Genomic DNA, 20,979 nt, shown 5'->3' on the forward strand with positions numbered 1-20,979 from the left:
TACAATTGATTAGGTATGTGGGGTGATGGAGGGATAAGGAGCCAAAGTTAAAACTTGAAGGAATAGAAGAATGGTGGTACCTTCTACAGAAATAAGAGAGCTTAACTAGAGGTGTGGGTATGGTCAGAAAGAGAAAGAGTTCTATTTCAGACATGTACATAAAAAAAGAACTAATACATATATATGGTTCACTCTGATAGTTATTTTATTCGCTTTCTATGTTTTGGTTTAGGCACTTCAATCATGTTCAACTCTTTCTTACTCCACTTGGGGTTCTCTTGGCAAAGATAGGAGTGGTTTGCCATTTCCCTTTCCAGTTCATTTTACAGATGAGGAAACTGAGGCAAACACATCTGTAGAAGTTGCCCAGGATCACACTGCTAGTAAGTATCTGAAGTTGGATTTGAACTCAGGTCTTCTAGGCACTCTATAGACTGCATTACCTAGCTTCCCTATGCAGTTACCTTCATTTTTTATGCTCAAACTCATTCTCTTTTGCTTTGATAAATCTCATGCATATAATTTTTTCTCTTTCTTGTAATAGTCTTTGCCTTGAAGCAATGAAAATTTTTCTCACATATATTTTTTCTAAACAACTTAGTTTCTATATAATCACTTAAGTTTCTCTCTATTTATAGATGTATGTGTATACACATATATATGTATCCACATATATACATAAATGTATGGGTATATAAGTTTACTTCATAAGCATTTCTCAGCACAGCCCAAAACCCAAATTTTCTTTCTCTCTGAGAATATATCAAAACAAATACAAGCAAAACAGGATCTCCCAACCCTAAGTGGTCATATTTCTCCTTCCACTTCAGGGGAAAAAAAAGTAAAATATTTCAATGAATCTCAATGGAAAATGCTGTCTATCTCAAATGCTTTGAGCAGGCTTGAAGCCTGTTTGCTTAGCACAGGTTGAACTGCTTACCTCAATGCAACATGTTTAATCCACATTTTAAAAGCAATTTTCACTGTTATTCTCATAAAAATAATTATACATTTTGAATCCATATATACTGTGATTTCATTATAAAGTTTTATTTTTAAAATAGGAATTGGCAAACTACCTGAAAGATCTTGAAAATCTGGCTTTTGGCTGAAGATGAGGTAGTTAGTGGCAATAAAATGAAGGAGCCAGGTTGAAAGGCAATCAGAGTTGTGAAACTGCAAGAAAAAAGGGAATTAAAACATTGTATATGATGATAACCAATGTTATTAGGATGAGGGAAAATATAAGAAAATTATGCTGCATCCTACAAAGAAATTTAATGTGTCTCAGGACATGATGTTCTGGATGTACAATCAAGGAGTGCTAGGGATCAGATTCAACTCAGTCTTGACAAAGAACTGACCTGATATAACAGCAAGTATATTTGTTTTTTCCTGGAAATGGAATCCCTCTCTATATTGATAACAAAATGATAACATTTCATGGACACAGAGTCTTCAGCACCTTTAGCATGAAGCAACTGATCCTAAAGTCAAAACTATTTCTAAGACTCTCACATGTTACAGAATAGATAAAATAATTCTTTGCCAATTGAATGTGTACCACTATTCTGCATTCTAGTATAAGAATTTAAATGTTATCTTCAATCAAATTCAATTAGAATTAAATTAAAAGTTTTAAATGTCAAAACCAAAAAGGGAAATGAAAAAACTATGAAATGTAAAAATGTTTCTTTGAATAAAAAAATACTCTGCTTGCAACTTATCTAGCTGTAGCTTACATTTGTAAAACCCAATACCTTATGAAACAAATAATAAATATACGGTCTCATTTTCTGCTCTAGGAATTTTCTAAAATTGATAGTGATAGCCTGTTTAGGCTAGTATAGTATCAGTAGAATGGAGGCAAAAGCAGGATATCAAGAGATGAAAATAACAAAATCCCCTTTTTCATGGCAAGCAAATAAAAGCAAGGAAGAAATGCACAACTAGAATGCAATAGCTATGGCAAGAGCTTAAAAAGGTGATTATAGGCAGAGTTCTAAGATGAGACTTGCAAACATTCCCTGTGATTAGCAGGGTATTGCAGCAGGAGCCCAGAGTCCAGGAGAACTGGTTTGGACTTCTAAGTTAAACCTTTGAACATGTCCAGGAAAATCATCAGGTATACCACTACCTGTTTATCAGAGGCAACATCATGAGGAGAAAAGGGAGGGGAAAAATCCCTTGGGGAACCTGGTAACAAGTTCAGGATTCCTATCGTAACTATGAAAAAAATGAAATAAGAATATGAAAATAGGGAATTGAGGAGGAAAGCAGTACTGTGGTCATATCATAGGGAAGAATTAACTATTACATAAAGAGTAAACTTTAATTTAGAGAAATGTCACAGCAACACACCTGCTTCTAGATTAGAAGTGTGTTCTGTGATTTGAAAGGAGATTTCCAGAACAAAGTCTCATTATTTTAGGAACAATTCAAATGTGTTCTAAATGGAGAAGAGAAGGTAATTGGAATAACATGATAGAAATCATCATGGTGCTGCCAACATAGTAGTCTCAACAGTCTTTCCTTCCCTAGTTCATCCTAATTAATCAATAAAGACAATAACAGTCTATTGGAAAACAGGAATTATTCTGTACATCTTCCAGGATCATAGGCATTCAATAAATAATAAATTATCAATGCCAAAGCATGAAACTAAATTAGTCATGTCTTACAATCTCAAATCTTGGAAAAAACATCAAAAGAGCTTAGAAGTACTTTAAAAATCAAATAATGTTCATATTCCTTCTTTATTTTTATCCCATGTAGAATCATCAAATGTTAGAGTTGAAACAAGTTTATTTATTTATTTTTTAGGTTTTTGCAAGGCAAACGGGGTTAAGTGGCTTGCCCAAGGCCACACAGCTAGGTAATTATTAAATGTCTGAGACCGGATTTGAACCCAGGTACTCCTGACTCCAGGGCCGGTGCTTTATCCACTACGCCACCTAGCCGCCCCAAGAGGCGAAACAACTTTAGAAATAATTTAGTCTTATTTTGAATTCTTTTCTCCCAAGTCACTTATGAAAATGTGGCAATTTGTGAAAAGGGGAACCTGGCAAAAGGGGAACCATGGGAAAAAACCCATGAGTTCAGTACTACTCATGACCCTTATCTAATGAAGTCAAAGATCATAGCCAATCAACAGTAATCATAGAGTGTTCATATACCAAATCAAACATACTTCCAAACTTCCTCTTCTATGTAAATAATATTAAGACCTATATATGCAAAAGGCAAGATCAGCATTTCAATCTACAAGAAAAGGTTCTACTCTCTAAAGAATACTTAATCTCTAGAAAAAGGAGACACAAGTGGAGATTTTTTTAATGCATAGATGTATATGCTAGTCATTATGATGATCCCATAAATACAATGATCCCAAAAGAATATTGCAATAAAAATTACTTCCCAAACACTAAATATTAGGCTCAACTTTCCTGAAGCAAATTATAATTTCTTCCCTAGAGAAAAGAAATATTCACAAAATAAAAACAATGTGATTATCAGAATAACCAATGACAAGTTAGGAAAACAGGGGTAAAATCACTGAATTACCTTAGCCTTTTTAAGTAGACCCACAACACTGAGGCTTGTCGATGCCAATTCCCTACTGGGCATACTCTGTAATTGCGTAATGATGTAAAGCTCACAGATATGCTGAAGTCGAGATACTTGGTACATTTCAGCACAGATCAAGAGAGACATAGCTTGCAGAATACTAGCTGATAAAAAAGAGGAAAACCAGGAGAAAAAATCAATACCATGTTTTCAAAAAATTAAAAATATTTTATCCTTTCTAATTATAGACAATTTTTAACATTCATTTTTTTTGGAAAGATTTTGATTTCCAAATTTCCTCCTTCTCTCCTCCTCAAGATAGTAAGCAATCTGATATAGGTTATACATATGCAATCACATACATGTGCTTTTCAAAATCATCAAGTCAGGAACTGTGAAGAACATTCTTAAATTTATTTGCCTATCTTTAGGCAAGAGTGAGCTTAAAATAAAGGAGAGAGAATCTGTTTTTAAATATATCCTGAAAAGATTCCTTCCTTGCTCATCCTAACCTACTCCAAGGTTATTTTAACATACCTTACTGTCAAATAAATCTTCCTGATAACTGCTCTCAGCCCTTTACTATATGGAAAACTATTTTTGTTCCAGTTGAAATATAAAAGATATGATTACCATTCTGTGGGGACCTTCTCAAATTGAAAATTATCAATAATTCATATCACCATTTCATTTTCCTGAATTTTCTCTCCAGTTTAAAAAAATTATTTCCCAAGAATTAGAAATTGAGGGAATTCTCATCAATTGGGGAACAGCAGAACAAATTTTGGTATATGTATGTGATGGAACACTATTGTTCTATAAGAAAGCATGAGGGATGGGATTTCAGAAAAGACTGAGATGATTTGCTTGCATTGATGTTGAGTGAGATGAGCAGAACCAGAAGAACATTGTATACTCTAACAACATGGAGTGATGATCAACTGTGAAGGACTTGTTCATTTCAGCAATATAATAATCAAAGACAATTTTTTAAAAACGTTTAAATTTAATCTGTGTTGATAACATTCTCTCCATTACTTTCTTAAGACTAGACAATTAGCAAAATGAAAAATCAAACCCCAATTTGTAGTGTTTAATGATTTCTAAGGTGTTAATGTTCATACTAAATTTTTAAAAATCAGCTCTTTCATTTGGTTTGATGTGGCTTCAGCATGCTCCTCTTGAAAGGATCACTTTTAGTTGAAAGGGACATTAGAGGTTTACAGTCTTTCCTTCCTACATGATGCTTCACTGACCACCAGGACTCTTAACTCTAAGTGACACTCCTTCCTCTAAGTATGATCTACAATTGAACTTTTTTTGTGCATTTTCTTTTTTAAAAAAATATTTTATTTTTTAAATTCTCCCCCCCCAGCTACATGCAAAAGCTAGTATCAACATTTACTTTAAAAACCTTGAGTTCCAAATTCTCTCCCTTCTTCCCACCCCCACTCCCCCCCCCCCCATTGAGAAGGCAAGTTCCTTGGTGTAGGTTATGCCTACTTGGTGTAGGTATAGCCATGAAACACATTACCACAACAGTCATGTTTTAAAAGTAAACATAACCCCCCCAACAAAGAAAAAAGAAACCTCAAGAAAAATAAAGTGTGGGGGGGAAGTATACTTCAGTCTATATTCAGAAACTATCAGTTCTTTCTTGATCAAAGACAATTTTAAAAGATGGTAAATACCATCCATATCCAGAACTATGGAGTTTAAATGAAAACAAAAGCTTATTATTTTCAATTTTTTTAGGTTTTTGCAAGGCAAATGGGGTTAAGTGGCTTGCCCACAGCCACACAGCTAGGTAATTGTTAAGTGTCTGAGACCAGATTTGAACCCAGGTACTCCTGACTCCAAGGCCAGTGCTTTTATCTACTATGCCACCTAGCTGCCCCTATTTTCAATTTTTAATAGTTGTCTTGTGTATTATGTCAATGTTTGCTCTCTAATGTTGTCCTTCCATTTGGATCTGATTCTTCTCTCACAACATGTTCAATATCAGATTGCTTTCTGTCAGGGGATGGGGAAGGGAAGGGAGGAGGGAGGAAGAAAAATACCTTGCCAAAAAAAAAAAGATTGGCAAAAATTACCATTGCATGCAGTTGGAAAAACAAAGAAATAAAATATTTTTTAAAAAACTATATTGTTTGTTTTAAATCTCCTCATGGATAGAATTTTCCAATCCTTTAGACATCTTTATGGTTCTCATCTAAATCCTTTTAAGCTCTTCACATTCCTCTTCCTATGATATAAGTTGCCAAAGTACTCTGAAAAGTGGCTGACTAATGTTGAGCATAATGAGAAAATCATTTCAGGTACCATGTATAATATTTCTAATGTTTTCATCCCAGAGTTAAGCATGACTTGATTATTTTCTGACTCATAGCTTTTCTCCACCCGACTGGTAATAACTGCTGGTATTTGTAAAGTGTTTAAAATTTGTAAAGCATTTTGCAGTAATTACCTCATTTGAATCTCACAGTACTTGAATTCAGTATTACTGCACAAGCTCATATAACTAGCAAGTGTCACAAGTGGGATATGAACCCAGGGCTTCCTGAATACCAGGGCCAGTATTCTATTTACTATGTTCCACAGGACTTGTACCAATCTTTAGTGAACTTTATTCTGTTCTGGTTTTTTTTTTTATGACAATTTTTATTATTTGTTAGCTGTAGCTTAGTTACTGAGAAGTCAAACTTTTCTATCACTTCAAATATCTGAACACAAGTCTCAGATCTCAAGATTTGGATGGCCTCAACTAACATAACAAGACTGACTGTAACATGTAGGACAGTGAATGAAGGTATGCCAAAAAACATTTACTGATAAACACCATCTTTACTTTTTATCCACTTGAGTTCATATGATCAAAGAGTTACAGTTTAAGGGACCACTGGGGGCTATTCGGTTCAACCTTTTCATTTTGCAGATGAGAAGAATGAGGTCCACAAAGGGAAATGAAAAGTCCACAAGGTCATAGAAATTAAGTAGCAGAGTGGTTTAAAACAGCTTCTGTGGCTCCAATTTTGGCCTACTTTCTCCTCTTTGTTAACAGAAATACAAAGACAAAAGAAACCAGCTTGAATGACCACTACTTACCTAACTCCTTAATTAACAGGACTAATAATAATAATAATAAAAACAACAACAGTCATTAGTCTAAGAACAATAACCTTTAAGATGGGAAAGTTTGATTTCTAACTTCTAAAACTTTCCACTAGGTGGACTCAAGAGATGAATTTCAAATGGGAAGTAAGTTTATTTTCTACTTTAGTGTTATAATTCAAAAGTGGGGGGAGGGAGAAAGGAAAAGATAGTTAAAAAATATAATAAAAAAAAGAAGCAAATCCCAAGAGAGCATTCTGAATAATAAATACATTTTTTTTTTTAAAACTGTGGTGAATGGTATGTTGTTATTCTCATTAATGGGCACCTGATGTCCTACCTAGGACATGCCACAATAGGCTTTTCAGTTGGGTACTGGCTCCACGCCTGTAATTGCTAAGTCCTAGGGAAATCGGGGGGAGGGGGCCTCACCATATCCCCAGGCCACAAGTTTGGGCCAGAGAGACCAGAATTAGAGAGGCCTCCAATCTGTTGCTGACACATGGTTTTGGCTTCTGCCCCAGAAATATCCTGGAGAGATCAGGACAAGGAAATTCTAGCACTCCCCTGAATAATTGGAAGTGTCTTATGAAGACTTAGTTTAAACTTGGTCTTTCAGGACTAATTTCTCCTTAAAACAGTACAGAAGTCCAAGGGAGTATGAGGTATTGGGTAGAATAGAATTATTTCAGATCTCTTAGGGAATTTACAATAAAAAATCAGTACTAAATCAGAGCCCCTCATTCCTCCACTCCCCACTCTGGATAGTTGCATCTTAACCAGGATCAGTACCTACAAATCTAGAGGAGTCATAAACTCCAATAAGCCAACCCCAGATCCTGCAGTCTTGGCACTCCATCTCCACAGTGATTTTAAAGCTTCAAAAGCACTTCAAACCCTATTATTGGTCTTTCAGACCATGGAAACTAACTACAAAAACCCAATATATCCCCAAATTTCCTCATAATTGTATAGTACTTTTGTATTATATACAAAATTGTATTGTATACAATACAATACTAATTGTATTGTACTTTTGAAAATTCAACTTCTGACACACACCTTAAAAGAAGATGGATTTTATTGAAAATAAATTAATCAAAAAAGAGGAAAAGGAGGAAAATAAGTAAAATTTTGATTCAGCATTCCATGGACTGCAGAATCCATGAGGGTAGAGATTGTTAATCTTTTATTTCAAGATCTTGAACACCTAATAAAAGCGAGTACATAGAAGATTCTAAGCAAAACTTGTTATACAGAACATTAGCACTGCTTACCTGGGCAGCAGGAGTCTGTATACAGGTACTCTAGAAAAGAAAGGAAAGTCTCTTTGGAAACACCATAAACCGGAACCAACACACTATTGGCTTCAAGGTAATTGCCATTAAACATAGCAGCCATCACCTTACAACGAGCCACCAGCACAGCTCTGTGGGCTGGCACAGTAGAGCCTGGAAAATTCAGAGAACAAGTTGTGCAGTCAGACAAGTAAAGTATAAATTGAATCCTAAAACGGTCTTTCATTAGACAAATATGTTTTCTAGGTCAAGCATTTCATTCAGCAGACTTTGGGTTTATTCTCAAAAAATGATTTTATGGGTCATGTCCAATATAATGCATAAGAACTTCAGTTGGCAAAAAGATGAAACCAGATTGCAAACAACATATTGCATACAACATAAATTCATGCTGAAATATATATCAGGTAACTAGTTAATATTTCAGTATTATTTCAAAAATTAGAAAATGGTCCTTCCTAATTAATATGAACTAACAATAATAACCAACCAACCATCAATACCATGCACCTCCCCAGGAAATAATACCACCCCTTCCTGGTTACTCCACCCACTCCAGACTAAACTTGCCTAATATGAAGAAGTAGTGGTGAGTGGAAATGAAAATAGGGTGAAAGATATGTTGAGTTCCTGGCCTGAAGTCAGGAAGACCCAAGTTCAACTTCAACCTCAGACACTGACTAGCTATTTGACCCCTCACTTAATGTTGGTTTGCCTCAGTTTCCTCAACTGTAAAAAAAATAGCACCTCCTTCTGAGGGGTTTTGTGAAGATCAAATGAGATATTTGTACAGTGCCAGGCAAATGGTATTGGGGGGGGGGGGTGGTCAACACTCCAGAAGGACTGCTATTTCCTCAGTCTGAGATATTACAACTACTCTTGGGGAGAAATGGTTGCTTTAAAAACTCAGCCCCTTTACACTTTTGAAAGTTCACAACCTAGATCCATCTTGAATCTGTTTAAAATATAAGGTATTCCAGTGGGTATCACAATGTTTGCCTTCTCAATGGGTAAGGAAGTGTCTCATGGGAGAGAGAGAGAATTTGGAACTCAAAATAAAAAAAATATTAAAAACAATTTTTAAATGAAGTAAAATAAACTTAAAACTGCACTAAGACTTGTGGAATATCCTATATAAAGGACCTGAGAAACTAATACAATTTTGTCATCTTTCTGTAGAAGTCACCTGCAAACTACAATGGCAACAAGAGCAAAGGACACCAGCCTCTTGATTTCCACAACATATGGAAAATGTTCATTGATTCTTTTATTATAGGAATTGAAGAACCAAGCTAACAACCATGAGGATGATGCAAAAGTCACTGCTGGTATGGGGAAATGAGGAATTACCAATAATCTTTCCAGAATCAAGAGATGAAAGAACTCTATTACCTGTTCCCTACATCTAGTCCATATTCATGAGTGTAGAATATTTACATACTCCTTCATGTGCAAATTTCTGAGGTGGAACTAATACTTAAATCTGGAAGACTGGGTTCAAATCCTGATTCTGACACTAAGAAGCAAGGCAAGTTACAAAACTTCTGTATATCCAAGATTTCTTATTTGTAAAAGGGAAGTTAATAATAGCAAAGATCAAATGAAATAATTTATGTATAATACTTTGCAAACTTAAAGCACTTTCTAAATATGACTTATTATCATTATCACATTCTCCTACAGAGTTTTAAAGAATAATTTTTTACCCAAGTCAAGTAGTGCAAATGAATCACGGGAAATATGTATGAAATCCATCTTCAAATGCCACATCATGGGTAGGGTAGGTTGGGGTATAGAACACCTGGGATATGACCATGAGGGGAGCCATCTGGTAGCTCCCTATTTGCTTTTCTTTTAAGTTTTTTTTTAACAAGGCAATGTAGTTAAGTGACTTGTCCAAGGTCACACAGCTAGGTAATTATAATATGTCTGAGAAAAGATTTGAATTCAGGTTCAAAGCCAGGTCCTCCTGACTCCAAGGCCAGTATCTACTGCACCACCTAGCTGCCCCATAGCTCCCTATTTTTAACAAATTATTTTTGCTTCTGGAGAGTTAAAAAAGCTTTCAGTCTCTTCTAAATTTTGAAGTCCTGGGAAAATTACCCAGCTTCATTATGGTTCCATATTCTTAAACTAAAAGGGACTCCTAGCTCAATCTCCATGAGGTTTTTTAAATAAGTATAACTGCCCAGAAACTACTGTTCATCAGCTGACTATGCAATTTTTATTCCAGTTCATAAAACTTTAAGTATAGACTCTTTTCCAAGGAAGAATATGCATCAGTACCTGTTGTGATTCAATCATCATACCTGTATCCTATCAGTACCATTCTTCCCTTTCTTTTCCTTATCCTCTTTAGAAGTGTGCATCTGAATTCAAATAAGGTAATATAAGGAAAGAGTTTTTCTAGAAAAGCATGCTAGTTGTTTCAGCTGGTGTGTCTGTATTATCTGTACACATAGATCAATAGTGTGGTCAAACACACAATGGCATTAGGATTTAAGGATTTGACTGGAATACAACCAAAAAATTAAAATATATCTTTTTAAACAAATCAAAAGCCCTACTGTTGTGGTATAAATAACAAGAGTTCTATAGCATAAAGATACAAAAGGTCTGTGGGTGAGGAGGGAATTCACTAAGCCTTCAGAGTAAGTTTAAACAGAGCTTTCAAGAATAACTGTTTTTATAAGGCTTTTGAAATTATCAACAATACTTCAATAACCCACACCATTAATTTTATTGAGAAATGAGTTTTGAAACAATTATCCCTTTACCTTTGAAAAGTGAAACCCTGGGAGAAGGAAGGGTGGGGCAGTATTGTTCAAAAATACAATGGGATCAAAAAAGTCTTTGAAAAGACATCTAAAACAGCATAATACTTGGCTATGGAGAATTTAAGTTCCACTCTCACAACTTTTCTTCATAGAAACTTTCTAAAACAGTCATGTCAGTTAAGCATTTCAAAGAACACATTCATCCTGTATTAATTTGGCAGACAGTGCAGAACAAAAGATGAAAGATTTGGGTTTTTTTCTCAATATCTGTAAAAGCATTTCTTTCTTCAAGATTGGATACCAAGTTTCAACTCCCAATGTAATGAATGAGTTTCCCAATGTACCACATGGTCTTTCTACAAGGTCTTCCCCCCAACATGGTAGGTGGCTGAGGCTGCCAACCTCTACAACTGAGAGAGAAATCAAATTACTAGTTCCTGCTTGTACCACATTAGCATCAAGATGCTACAATGAAAAGAGGAATGAATTGGGAATGAGGAGATTTGGGTTCTGGTCTGGAGAGAGGGTATGTGCCCCTTTAATTAGCTGTCTAACCTCTTGTGACATCAGTGGAATAGACTTGTGACATCAGCAGAATAGACTTGCCATCTCCAAGACACTACAGATAGGAATAAAACCAGGATCTGGTTTCTATCTAAGACAAGGCCATCTGAGTGCATTTGAAGTAAAAGATCATAGATTTAAAGATGGAAGCAAACCCAGATCTGACATCTTAACCCTAGTAAATGAGAATGCATGGTATAGAATGCATGGGTATTCTAGCCACTGCTCCAGCCCCTACTCTACCTAGCATATCTTTAAGTATATCCTCGATCCTGGATTACATTTTTTTAAATGTAATTTCTTTTTTATTTGTTTGTTTATTTATTTGTTTATTCTTATTTTTGTACAAATATTTTATATACATTACTAAAATATTCTTGTTTAAGAGTAAACACAAATACCCCCTCCCCCAAAAAAATATAGACACATGAGCGATAAAGTAAAGAGAAAAAAATTAATAATAATAATAATAATAATAAAGTACAGCCAGGTGGCGCAGTGAATGGAGCAGCAGCCCTGGAGCCAGGAGCCCCTGAGTCCAAACTGGATTACATTTTTTTTTTAAATCTTTTTCAAGGCAATGAGGTTAAGTGGCTTGCCCAAGGCCACACAGCTAGGTAATTATTAAGTGTCTGAGGCCACATTTGAACTCAGGTACTCCTGACTCCAGGGCCAGGGTGCTCTATCCACTGCGCCACCTAGCCGCCCCTGGATTACATTTTTTAATCCAATGCTGGTAAAATTCCCAAGTGTGACCCAGATTAGATTAAAATGTAACTGAGAATTTTAAGAAAATAGAAAATTAAAAATACAATTTTACATAAATAATGTTAACTTGCAGTTTTCTAAGTCAAAATGTAGCCCAAAGGGGTGGCTAGGTGGTGCAGTGGATAGAGCACCAGCCCTGGAGTCAGGAGTACCTGAATTCAGATCTGGCCTCAGACACTTAATAATTACCTAGCTGTGTGGCCTTGGGCAAGCCACTTAACCCCATTGCCTTGAAAAATCTTAAAAAAAAAAAAAAGGTAAAAAAAAGAGGGGAAAGAAGGGTAGAAGGGATTAAAAAAAGTTCTAACAAATGGGAGAAAAAGAGAGAACATCCTCCATTTCATTTCTATTTCAAAAAAAGTTAAACTAAATGCCTCCATTTCTTCAATGTACATTCATATCTCATTCTCTTACAATCTGGCTTTCTACCTCACCATTCAACTAAAACTTAGTTCTTTGAGGTTACCAATGATGTTTTACTTACTAAATCAAAATGGTCTTTTCTCAGTCCTTTTTCTTCTTCACTCATCTGTACTATTTAATATTGTTAATCATCCCTTCCTGCAAAATAGTATCAACCCCCCCCCCCGCTTTGAGGACAGTGCTTTCTCGGGCAGAAAAATAATAACAAGGAAAAGGACAAATGCTGGAAGTGAAGTGGGAGGAAAGGAATATTACTGTATCGCTGGTGGGCCAGTGAACTGATTCATTAATTGGGAACTATGTACATAAAGCTATTACATTATTCATACTCTTTGACTATACTCCACAACCAAAAAAGGAAAATATTTATAGCAGTTCTTTTTGTGCTCACAAATAACTGGAAAAAAATGAGTTAGCCATCTATTGGGGAATGACTAAATCTATTATGAAATATGAATGTGATTAAAGTTGTTGTTGGTCAGTTGTGTTTCAGTCATGTCTGAGTTTATGACCTTATTTGAGGTTTTCTTGGCAAAGTCACTGAAGTGATTTGCCATTTCCTTCTCCAACTCATTTTAGAGATTAGGAAACTGAGGCAAACAAGATGATACTGCTAGTAAGTGTCTGGGATCACATTTGACTCCAGGTCTGGTACTCTATCCATTGTGCCACTTTAGCTGCCAATATTATGAAATACTATTATAAGAAATGAAGAAGGAAAAAAGAAATGATGAAAAGAATGGATTCAGAGGAAATATATGAAGACATGAACTGATGCAAAGTGAAGAGAGTAGAACCAGGAGAATAATTTATACATTAAAAACAAAACTGTAAAGACAACCAAAAAAATACAAACAAATCTGGCCCTGATTTCAGAGGACTCTTGATGAAACATGCTACCTACCTCCTGACTAAGAGGTTATAGACTTATTAGATTAGAGACTGAGAAATAATTTTTTGGATATGACCAGCTCAGGAATTTGTTTTGCTTGGAGATATATATATAGGTATACAAATATATGTATGTATGTACACCTGTTTTTAATGGGAGTTTAATTTTTCTTGCCTTTGAAATTGGGAAGATGAGACAAGAAGAAGGCAGATCTTAATTTCAAAAAATTATTTAAAAAATGACAATTCTATTGGTTGCCTCCTAATTAATGAATTCCTCTTATCCTTCTTTCTAGATCATCATTCATGTCCCTTCAATTTGAACTCTCTTTCAATTCACTTTTTATACTTTCACAAAGATCACATCAGCTCTAACAGTTTCATTCACTCTCTTCAGATTACTGAAAAAAATCTACTACCAACTGCCTACCGAACATCTGCAAATGGATGTTCATCTTGCTCCTTAAAACTCAACATATCTAGATAGTATTCATTCTCTTTCTCCCTAAACTTACTTTTACTCTAAATTTTGCTTTTTCTGTTGAGAGTAACATCATCCTTCCAGTCCACATTTGCAATTTCAGTCATCCTCTGTATTTTATTTTGCCCATTACATGTAAAAACAATTTTTAACATACATTTTTTAAAATTTTAAGTTCAGGGGTGGCTAGGTTGTGCAGTAGAGCACCGGCCCTGGAGTCAGGAATACCTGAGTTCAAAGCCGGTCTCAGACACTTAATAATTACCTAGCCATGTGGCCTTGGGCAAGCCATTGCCTTGCAAAAAAAATTTTTTTTTGAGTTCAAAACTCTTTCCCTCCCTCATTACACTATTCATTGAGGAAGCAAGTAATATGATATGAGCTATACATGTGTAGTCATGCAAAACATATTTCCATATTAACCACAATGTGAAAGAAAGCAGATCAAAAAGAAACAACCCAAGAAAAATAAAGTTAAAAAATAAATGTTCTCTACTCTTCACTCTCCCTCACTCCACAAAACTAAGCAGGTTTTTAAGTCCTGTTAATGCTACTTCCATGTCCCTCACATCTTTCCCTCTCTACTCTATTCATATCAGAATACTACTCTACTCTAGATGCTCACCACCTTTTGCCTGGATTATGGCAATAGTCTTCTAGGTTTTCTTTTTTCCTAGTCTCTCCCTTCTCCAATTCATCCTCCACAAAAGCTATCAAACTGATAATACCATAGCAAAGATGTGATCAACCTACTTTCCTGATAATGAGGTAACTCCCTATTGCCAAACACTTCTCTTTGTCATTTAAAAGCCTTTCACAATCTGGCTCTAATCCACCTGTTCAAGCTAATTATACATTGCTCCTCTTCAACCACTCTCTGTTTTTGCCAAACAGTTCTATTCACTGCTCCCCACAAACTATAATCCTTCTCCTGCTTCCAAGTCTTTGCACACAGCCTATCCCTCTTGCCTAGGATGCTACCCCTCCCTCAGTTTTACCTCTTGATACCCCCAAGTCCCTTTAGGGTGCAGCTCAAGCACCACTGCTATTCTAAGCTTTTCCAGATGCCCCAGGTTGTGAGTGCTACCCCATTACCAAATTACTTTATATTACTTTGCATATACCTAATATTTACTTATCTTTTTCCTGTTGTATTTCCTCAAAACCTGAACTTGAGGTCAGGGACCATTTAATTTCTATCTTTGCATCTACAGAACATAGGGTATTTTTTTTTTTAGTTGTGCCTGACATTTTGGAAGAGACAGTAGAATGATTAGCCATTTCCTTCTCCTGTTCATTTTACAGATGAGGAAACTAGGGTAAGCTTGAAAGGGTAGATTAGAGGCAGATTGTAAAAGGCTTTAAATGACAAAGAGAAGTTGGAAAAAGGGAGTGAATGGAGCTTCATAGATCATATTTGAACAGGCACTCCAAGCCAAGTACTCTCTTCACTGTACCACAACCTAGAACACAGGGTTCACTATTTTATGGTATTAAACTAAACTGAATTACTAGAACTGAATATTATGTTTTAGCTTCAGTAGTGTTTTACCTTAAGGCAGTTTAAGCAAGACTTGCAAATAGGATACATAAAATACTTGCCAGCCAGTACTCTTCCTAACTTATTAACCCCTTACCTCTTCAAAATATTTTAACCTCAAAATAACTTACTTAATTTGTGCAGAGAAGAAAAGAGGAGATTCTATTCAAGTTAGTTTCAGGAAATAGCATAAATGAACATATGGGACAATAAGAAAAAAATTTTAGAAAGAAGTTTTATTATTCTTCATTAATTACAAAATAAACAGATTACTACCAGATAAATCTCTCTCTGTTCATAACACTAGCTGTATTATTACACTGTTTTCTAACAGAATATAAACTTCCTGAAAATACCTTATATTAAAGTTTTATTCTCTATATGGATATGTATGGAGTATAACTGATAATTTAAGGAAATGCCTTAAATAAACACAAGATACTGACAATCCCCAGAACAGGACTTGATTTGTAGCTATGAATAACACTATCCCCCCTCCCTCACCACCCACTTCTATAACTCCCTCCCAACACACTCACTCACTCACTCTCTCCCTCTCTCTCTCTCTCTCTCTCTCTCTCTCTCTTAAATCTCTGATCGCTTAAATATCCTCAAGTCCCTGGGTTATTATGGTGACAAGATAGAGATTCAGCCTTCTTTGCAATAAACTGTGAATTATTCATTTTATATTTTATAGGAGAAGTCTTTGTGTATATTTTTTAGTCACTGATAATCAGTAATTCCCATTAAATAACAAATCAATGACTTACATTTAAGGAGGGCCAATTAAAAATTTCTATGAGGAAGGGATTTTTAGAGATTAGTGATCCCTTTCTTGCTTTTTTTGCAGGAGCTATTACTTCAATGATGTTCCTACTGAATTATTTTTGGTTATCATTGGTCCACATTACATAAAACAGTGACAGCAAACTTGGCAAGCTGCATTCTGGAAAGTTACCAAATCTCTATTTAGCTTGGCAAATGACAGAGCTTAAAGGTAAAATTAAAGCTTCTAGAGAGTGATTCTCAGAATTTAAAGGCTCATATTAGTTACAATATATTCACTTGTACACAAAATTTACATTGTGGTCTTTCCATCTTCACAAAAACACATTTGATTTGATCAGAATTTCAAAACTGAACTAAGGTATATAGTAATGAATACTTTTAACTTCCTTTACTGAATTTATCTGTTTTCTTAATCTTTCAATTTAATTTTAATGATTATATTTCAATTTTTGGAAAGTTTCAAAATTCTCTCTCCAGAGTTACAGTTATAAAAATTTATTAGATAAAAGGAAGTGGGGGGGGCAGCTAGGTGGCACAGTGGATAGAGCACCAGCATTAGAGTCAGTAGTACCTGAGTTCAAATCCAGCCTCAGACACTTAATAATTACCTAACTGTTTGGCCTTGGCCAAGCCACTTAACCCCATTTGCCTTGCAAAAACTTAAAAAAAAAAGATAAAAGGAAGTGTTACTGTCCCATAAGAATAAGAAAAAACTGGATGTGGTAGTCATTAGCCTACAAATAATCAAGTCATGTATATTTACTTTCAATGAAAGAGAGTTGGTGGCTCAGTGGATAGAAAGAGAGCCAGGTTGCTCAGTGGATAGAACACTGACCCTAGAGTCAGGAGGACCTGAGACACTTAATAATTGCCTAGCTGTTTGGCCTTTGGTAAGTCATTCAACCCCATTGCCTTGCAACCCCACCCTACCCATGAAAACAAACAAATATTCAATGAAAGAGTTATTTAAAATAAGCATCAAAGTTTTGAATGGAATTTTTTTTTCTATGAACAAAGAACAAAGAAAGCTAACAAAACCCTAACTCAGTAAGCTTTTCCTTCAAATTTGCTCTTCTACCAAATTTCTCTATTGATGCTGAGGGTACACTTCCTTCTAGTCATTTAGGTTCACAAACTTCCTCTCCCTCCTCAATCAGCTGCTAAATGTCATTGACTTCACCTTTACATCTCCTTCATCTGTTCCCCTTTCTCTTCTTACATGGTCACCATCTTAGTTGAGGGTCTTATCATCTCTTTAAGACTACTGCAAATAACTCCCTAATTTGTCTCTGACTAAAGTCTTTCCTCTTTCCAAGTAATCCTCCACACAGCTTCCAAAGTGATGTTCTTAAAGTATAAACTCAACTAAGTTATTCACTGAGTTGATCAATTAAGGAATACTTAAGAGCTTGATCTGTCAGGCATTTGCAAATATAAAGATGAAATGCAGGTTCCTACCCTCAAAGAATTTGAAGTCTAACAGGGGAGAAACATATGCACATATAAGTACATAAAATGAGTATACACAGATTCAAAGATGTAGTGTATTTTCTGCTTAATAAACGCTAATGACTCAGCATTACCTACAAAATCAAAAACAAACACTTTTGTTTAAGGTCCTTCAAAATTTGTCTCCACCCTACTTCTCTGGAAAACTCCTTACTCGGCTTCAAATAATCTAGTCTATCAAAATTGGCCTTTTTATTGTTTCTCACATGTGACATTCCATCTCCAATCTCTGTGTCTAAGTTTGAAAGGGTACTCACTGCTTGGAAAGCACACCTCTTGCTCTCTCTCTCTCTCTCTCTCTCTCTCTCTCTCTCTCTCTTACAAAGTAATTATCATACAGCTAGGTATTAAATGTCTGATGCTAGTTTTGAACTCGGGTCCTCCCTTCTCCAGGGTGAGTGCTCTATCCAACTAGCTTCCCCCTACCCTTCTCACTCTTGCCTCTAAGAATCCTTTGTTGTTGTCATTCAGTTGTTTCAGTTTCAGAATGTTCTTGGCAAAGTTCAATTAAAAGATGAAGAAACTGAGGCAAACAGGATTAAATGATTTGCCCAGAATCATCCATCCAGTGTCTGAAGCTGGATTTGAACTTAGGTCTTCTTAATTCAAGACCTGGCACTTTATCCACTGTGTTACCTAAATGCTCTAAGAATCTTTAGTTTCCTTCAAAGCTTAGATCAAAAGCCATTTCCTACATAAGACAATTCCTGATCCCCAGATGCTCCCACCATCGTTCCAAAATATCTTTTATCTATTTCTTTTTATGTGTGAATGTTGTCTCCACCAAGAGGAGATTAACTCCTTAGCAAATATTTTTTAAAAATTTTTGTATAATCAGTACCTCATCTGGCACATAGCTTAACAAAAGCTTATTAGTTAATAAAACACAGCAAACCTTATTTCTACTTGATTCCTAAGTTTTGTTTTTGCAAGGCAATGGGGTTAAGTGACTTGCCCAAGGTCACACAGGTAATTAAGTGTCTGAGGCCGGATTTGAACTCAGGTCCTCCTGACTCCAGGGCTGGTGCTTTATCCACTGTGCCACCTAAATGCCCCTTTGATTCCTAAGTTTTAAGAAAGGAAGCAGTGAGAAAAGTATTTGCTTTTAGCATTTTAGTAAAATACATCATCCTTGATCACAATTTTTTCCCCTAAAAATATCTAAAGTTACAAGTAAGGATTAAGAGGTACAAGAAGTACAAAACAAAATACTTGTTTGGACAGTGGGAAAACATACTGTACCTTGGATTTTGAAGATAACATCAGCAAGCAATGGTGTATTAAAGAAAAACTTGAGAGAAGTATTATAAAGCCATAGGGGTCTTTTGGTCTGATAGGATCGGCAATTCTTTAGGCAATTCATCTATAAAGTATAAAAAAAAAGACACGAGGAAAATAATGTTGACAACAGGTTTAGTTTTTTTGAACCAAATACATAATCACTATAAATTGATTGTCCATTTTTGGTAAGAGCAGAGTCTTTTAGAACTGAACAGAAATCAGAATTATCTAATCCAATGTTTTACAAACTAAGCTGGAAGGAATCCTGAAACAACCCATCTATTTTTTAAATAAACCACATATTTGTTAAAAGGAAACTAATAAAATAATACTAAGGTTAAATGAGTAAGAGAATGACTATAACTTACAACTATAACTTAATAAGAAAAGCTTAAATATAAATTTCTCCTGAGATCTTCCTTTCTCCATTACAGCACTCCTCACTACTGTTGCTTTTCAATGAAAGAAATTTCTTTTCAGTGGCATAAATATTAGTTTTTAATAACACATAGTTGTAAATGAAAAAATAATAAAAAAATAAAATAATAATAGTTCACATTCATATAATCCTTTAACAAGTACAAAGTGGTGGGGAGGGCAAATACTGGTTTCCTCATTTTACAGATGAAGAGCTGATACTCCTCCAAAGAGGAAACATAAATGCCAAATAAACACATGGCAAAGTCAAGGAATAAGTGCTTTTGAGAACAGAGTGGTACTGATTGGGCAGATGCATTTCAGAAAGGAAACCAGGTTTAAGACTGTCCAACAGGCAAGACCCAGATTCTCTATGACTTCCTATGCCCAGGGTCACCATACATACAAATAGATGTGCAGCTGGGATCGGGAGGAGGGTGAAGAAAGGACTTCAGCTATTGTCTCATAGAGGTCAGAGAGTATGTCTGCTAGTGACAGTGTGCTAATTGCCTCTTAACCCAGGAAAATTTAGGAAGTGAAATGGAAAGTGTTTTTCTTCCCTCCACATGGGAAGAAAGTAAATCCCCTATTGCAGAGAGAAGAAAAGAACTTAGTACAATTTTGTAATTAAATAGTACTTTTGATCAAGAGGTCTCAAAGGACTCTAAGTATGAATTCACTTTGCCTTAGTATTTTTCTGTGAAGCTAACAAGTCATTAGGCTCCCTCAACAGTCACTTTATAAAGTTTTCATTCAGTATCAGACTGAAGATCAGTTAAATATTAAAATAAAAAGCACTTCCTCATCACACATACAAGAATTATGTTCAGTTTACCTCCTAATTCATAGTTCAAATCAAACAACAAGGAAAGGAAGGACACCAATAAATATCTCCGTATATACATTTAAATAACTTGTTAAACAGATTCTAAAGTTGTTGTCAAGTAGATTCTAAAGTAACAAAAAAATTTATAACTATTTCAATGATTGGTTTTTTTTGCAACCCTATTTATTCTGTTTGATGCAATGAAAATGGGGTCCCTGGGATTCATCAGTCTTCCACAGGGGTTTATTGACACAAAAATAATATGAACCTCTGTTTTAAAGAGCTGGAGGAAATAGAGGATGACCTCTACGAATTGTGGTGCAAACCACTTAGCTAAATTGCATTGTGCTTAAAAGCTGCACCTATACAATAGACCTATGCCATGAACTGTTATCCATTATCTGTAGACAACAAAATAGGAGGGAAAAGCAGCTTTTTTCTAGCCCATAATTCTATGTTGGAAAAACAGACAAATGCTCTTTTCTTCAGCTGAAAAAACAGATATGTAAAATCTTAATTAAGTCCCCCTACTGTTCCTAAATCTGCAAACCAACAACTTTGAAGCATAAACAACAACCTACAAACATAATAGAAACTATTTACAAAATTCAATTAAAGGCAAAAGCATATATATATTTTTCCTTTCAGACTACTAAGGGACAATGGAAAAAGCTCAGGATTAGGAGCCAGAGAACCTAGGATACAATCCTGACTTAGATGATACATGTGTGATCTTG

At 35.3% G+C, this 20,979-nt stretch overlaps 1 protein-coding gene across 6 annotated transcripts in view; it reads right to left on the bottom strand.

The window, feature by feature from the left end:
• The window catches only part of RHOBTB3 (Rho related BTB domain containing 3), a 124,467-nt gene that overhangs the window by 55,279 nt on the left and 48,209 nt on the right, over window positions 1–20,979 (bottom strand). For 4 of the 6 annotated variants that reach the window (XM_074202352.1, XM_074202353.1, XM_074202351.1 and 1 more), the window contains exons 8-11: window positions 18,961–19,081; window positions 7,956–8,129; window positions 3,565–3,731; window positions 1,080–1,176 (exon numbers count right to left, since the gene is read on the bottom strand). In XM_074202352.1, coding sequence (XP_074058453.1) covers window positions 1,080–1,176; window positions 3,565–3,731; window positions 7,956–8,129; window positions 18,961–19,081 — 559 coding nt within the window. Of the gene's footprint in view, window positions 1–1,079; window positions 1,177–3,564; window positions 3,732–7,955; window positions 8,130–18,960; window positions 19,082–20,979 lie in introns of those variants that run through there. The other 2 variants (XM_074202355.1, XM_074202356.1) reach the window with 2 other exon arrangements.

The sequence above is a fragment of the Macrotis lagotis genome, chromosome X (assembly GCF_037893015.1).
Source record: "Macrotis lagotis isolate mMagLag1 chromosome X, bilby.v1.9.chrom.fasta, whole genome shotgun sequence".
In the NCBI taxonomy this organism is placed as follows: Eukaryota; Metazoa; Chordata; class Mammalia; order Peramelemorphia; family Peramelidae; genus Macrotis; species Macrotis lagotis.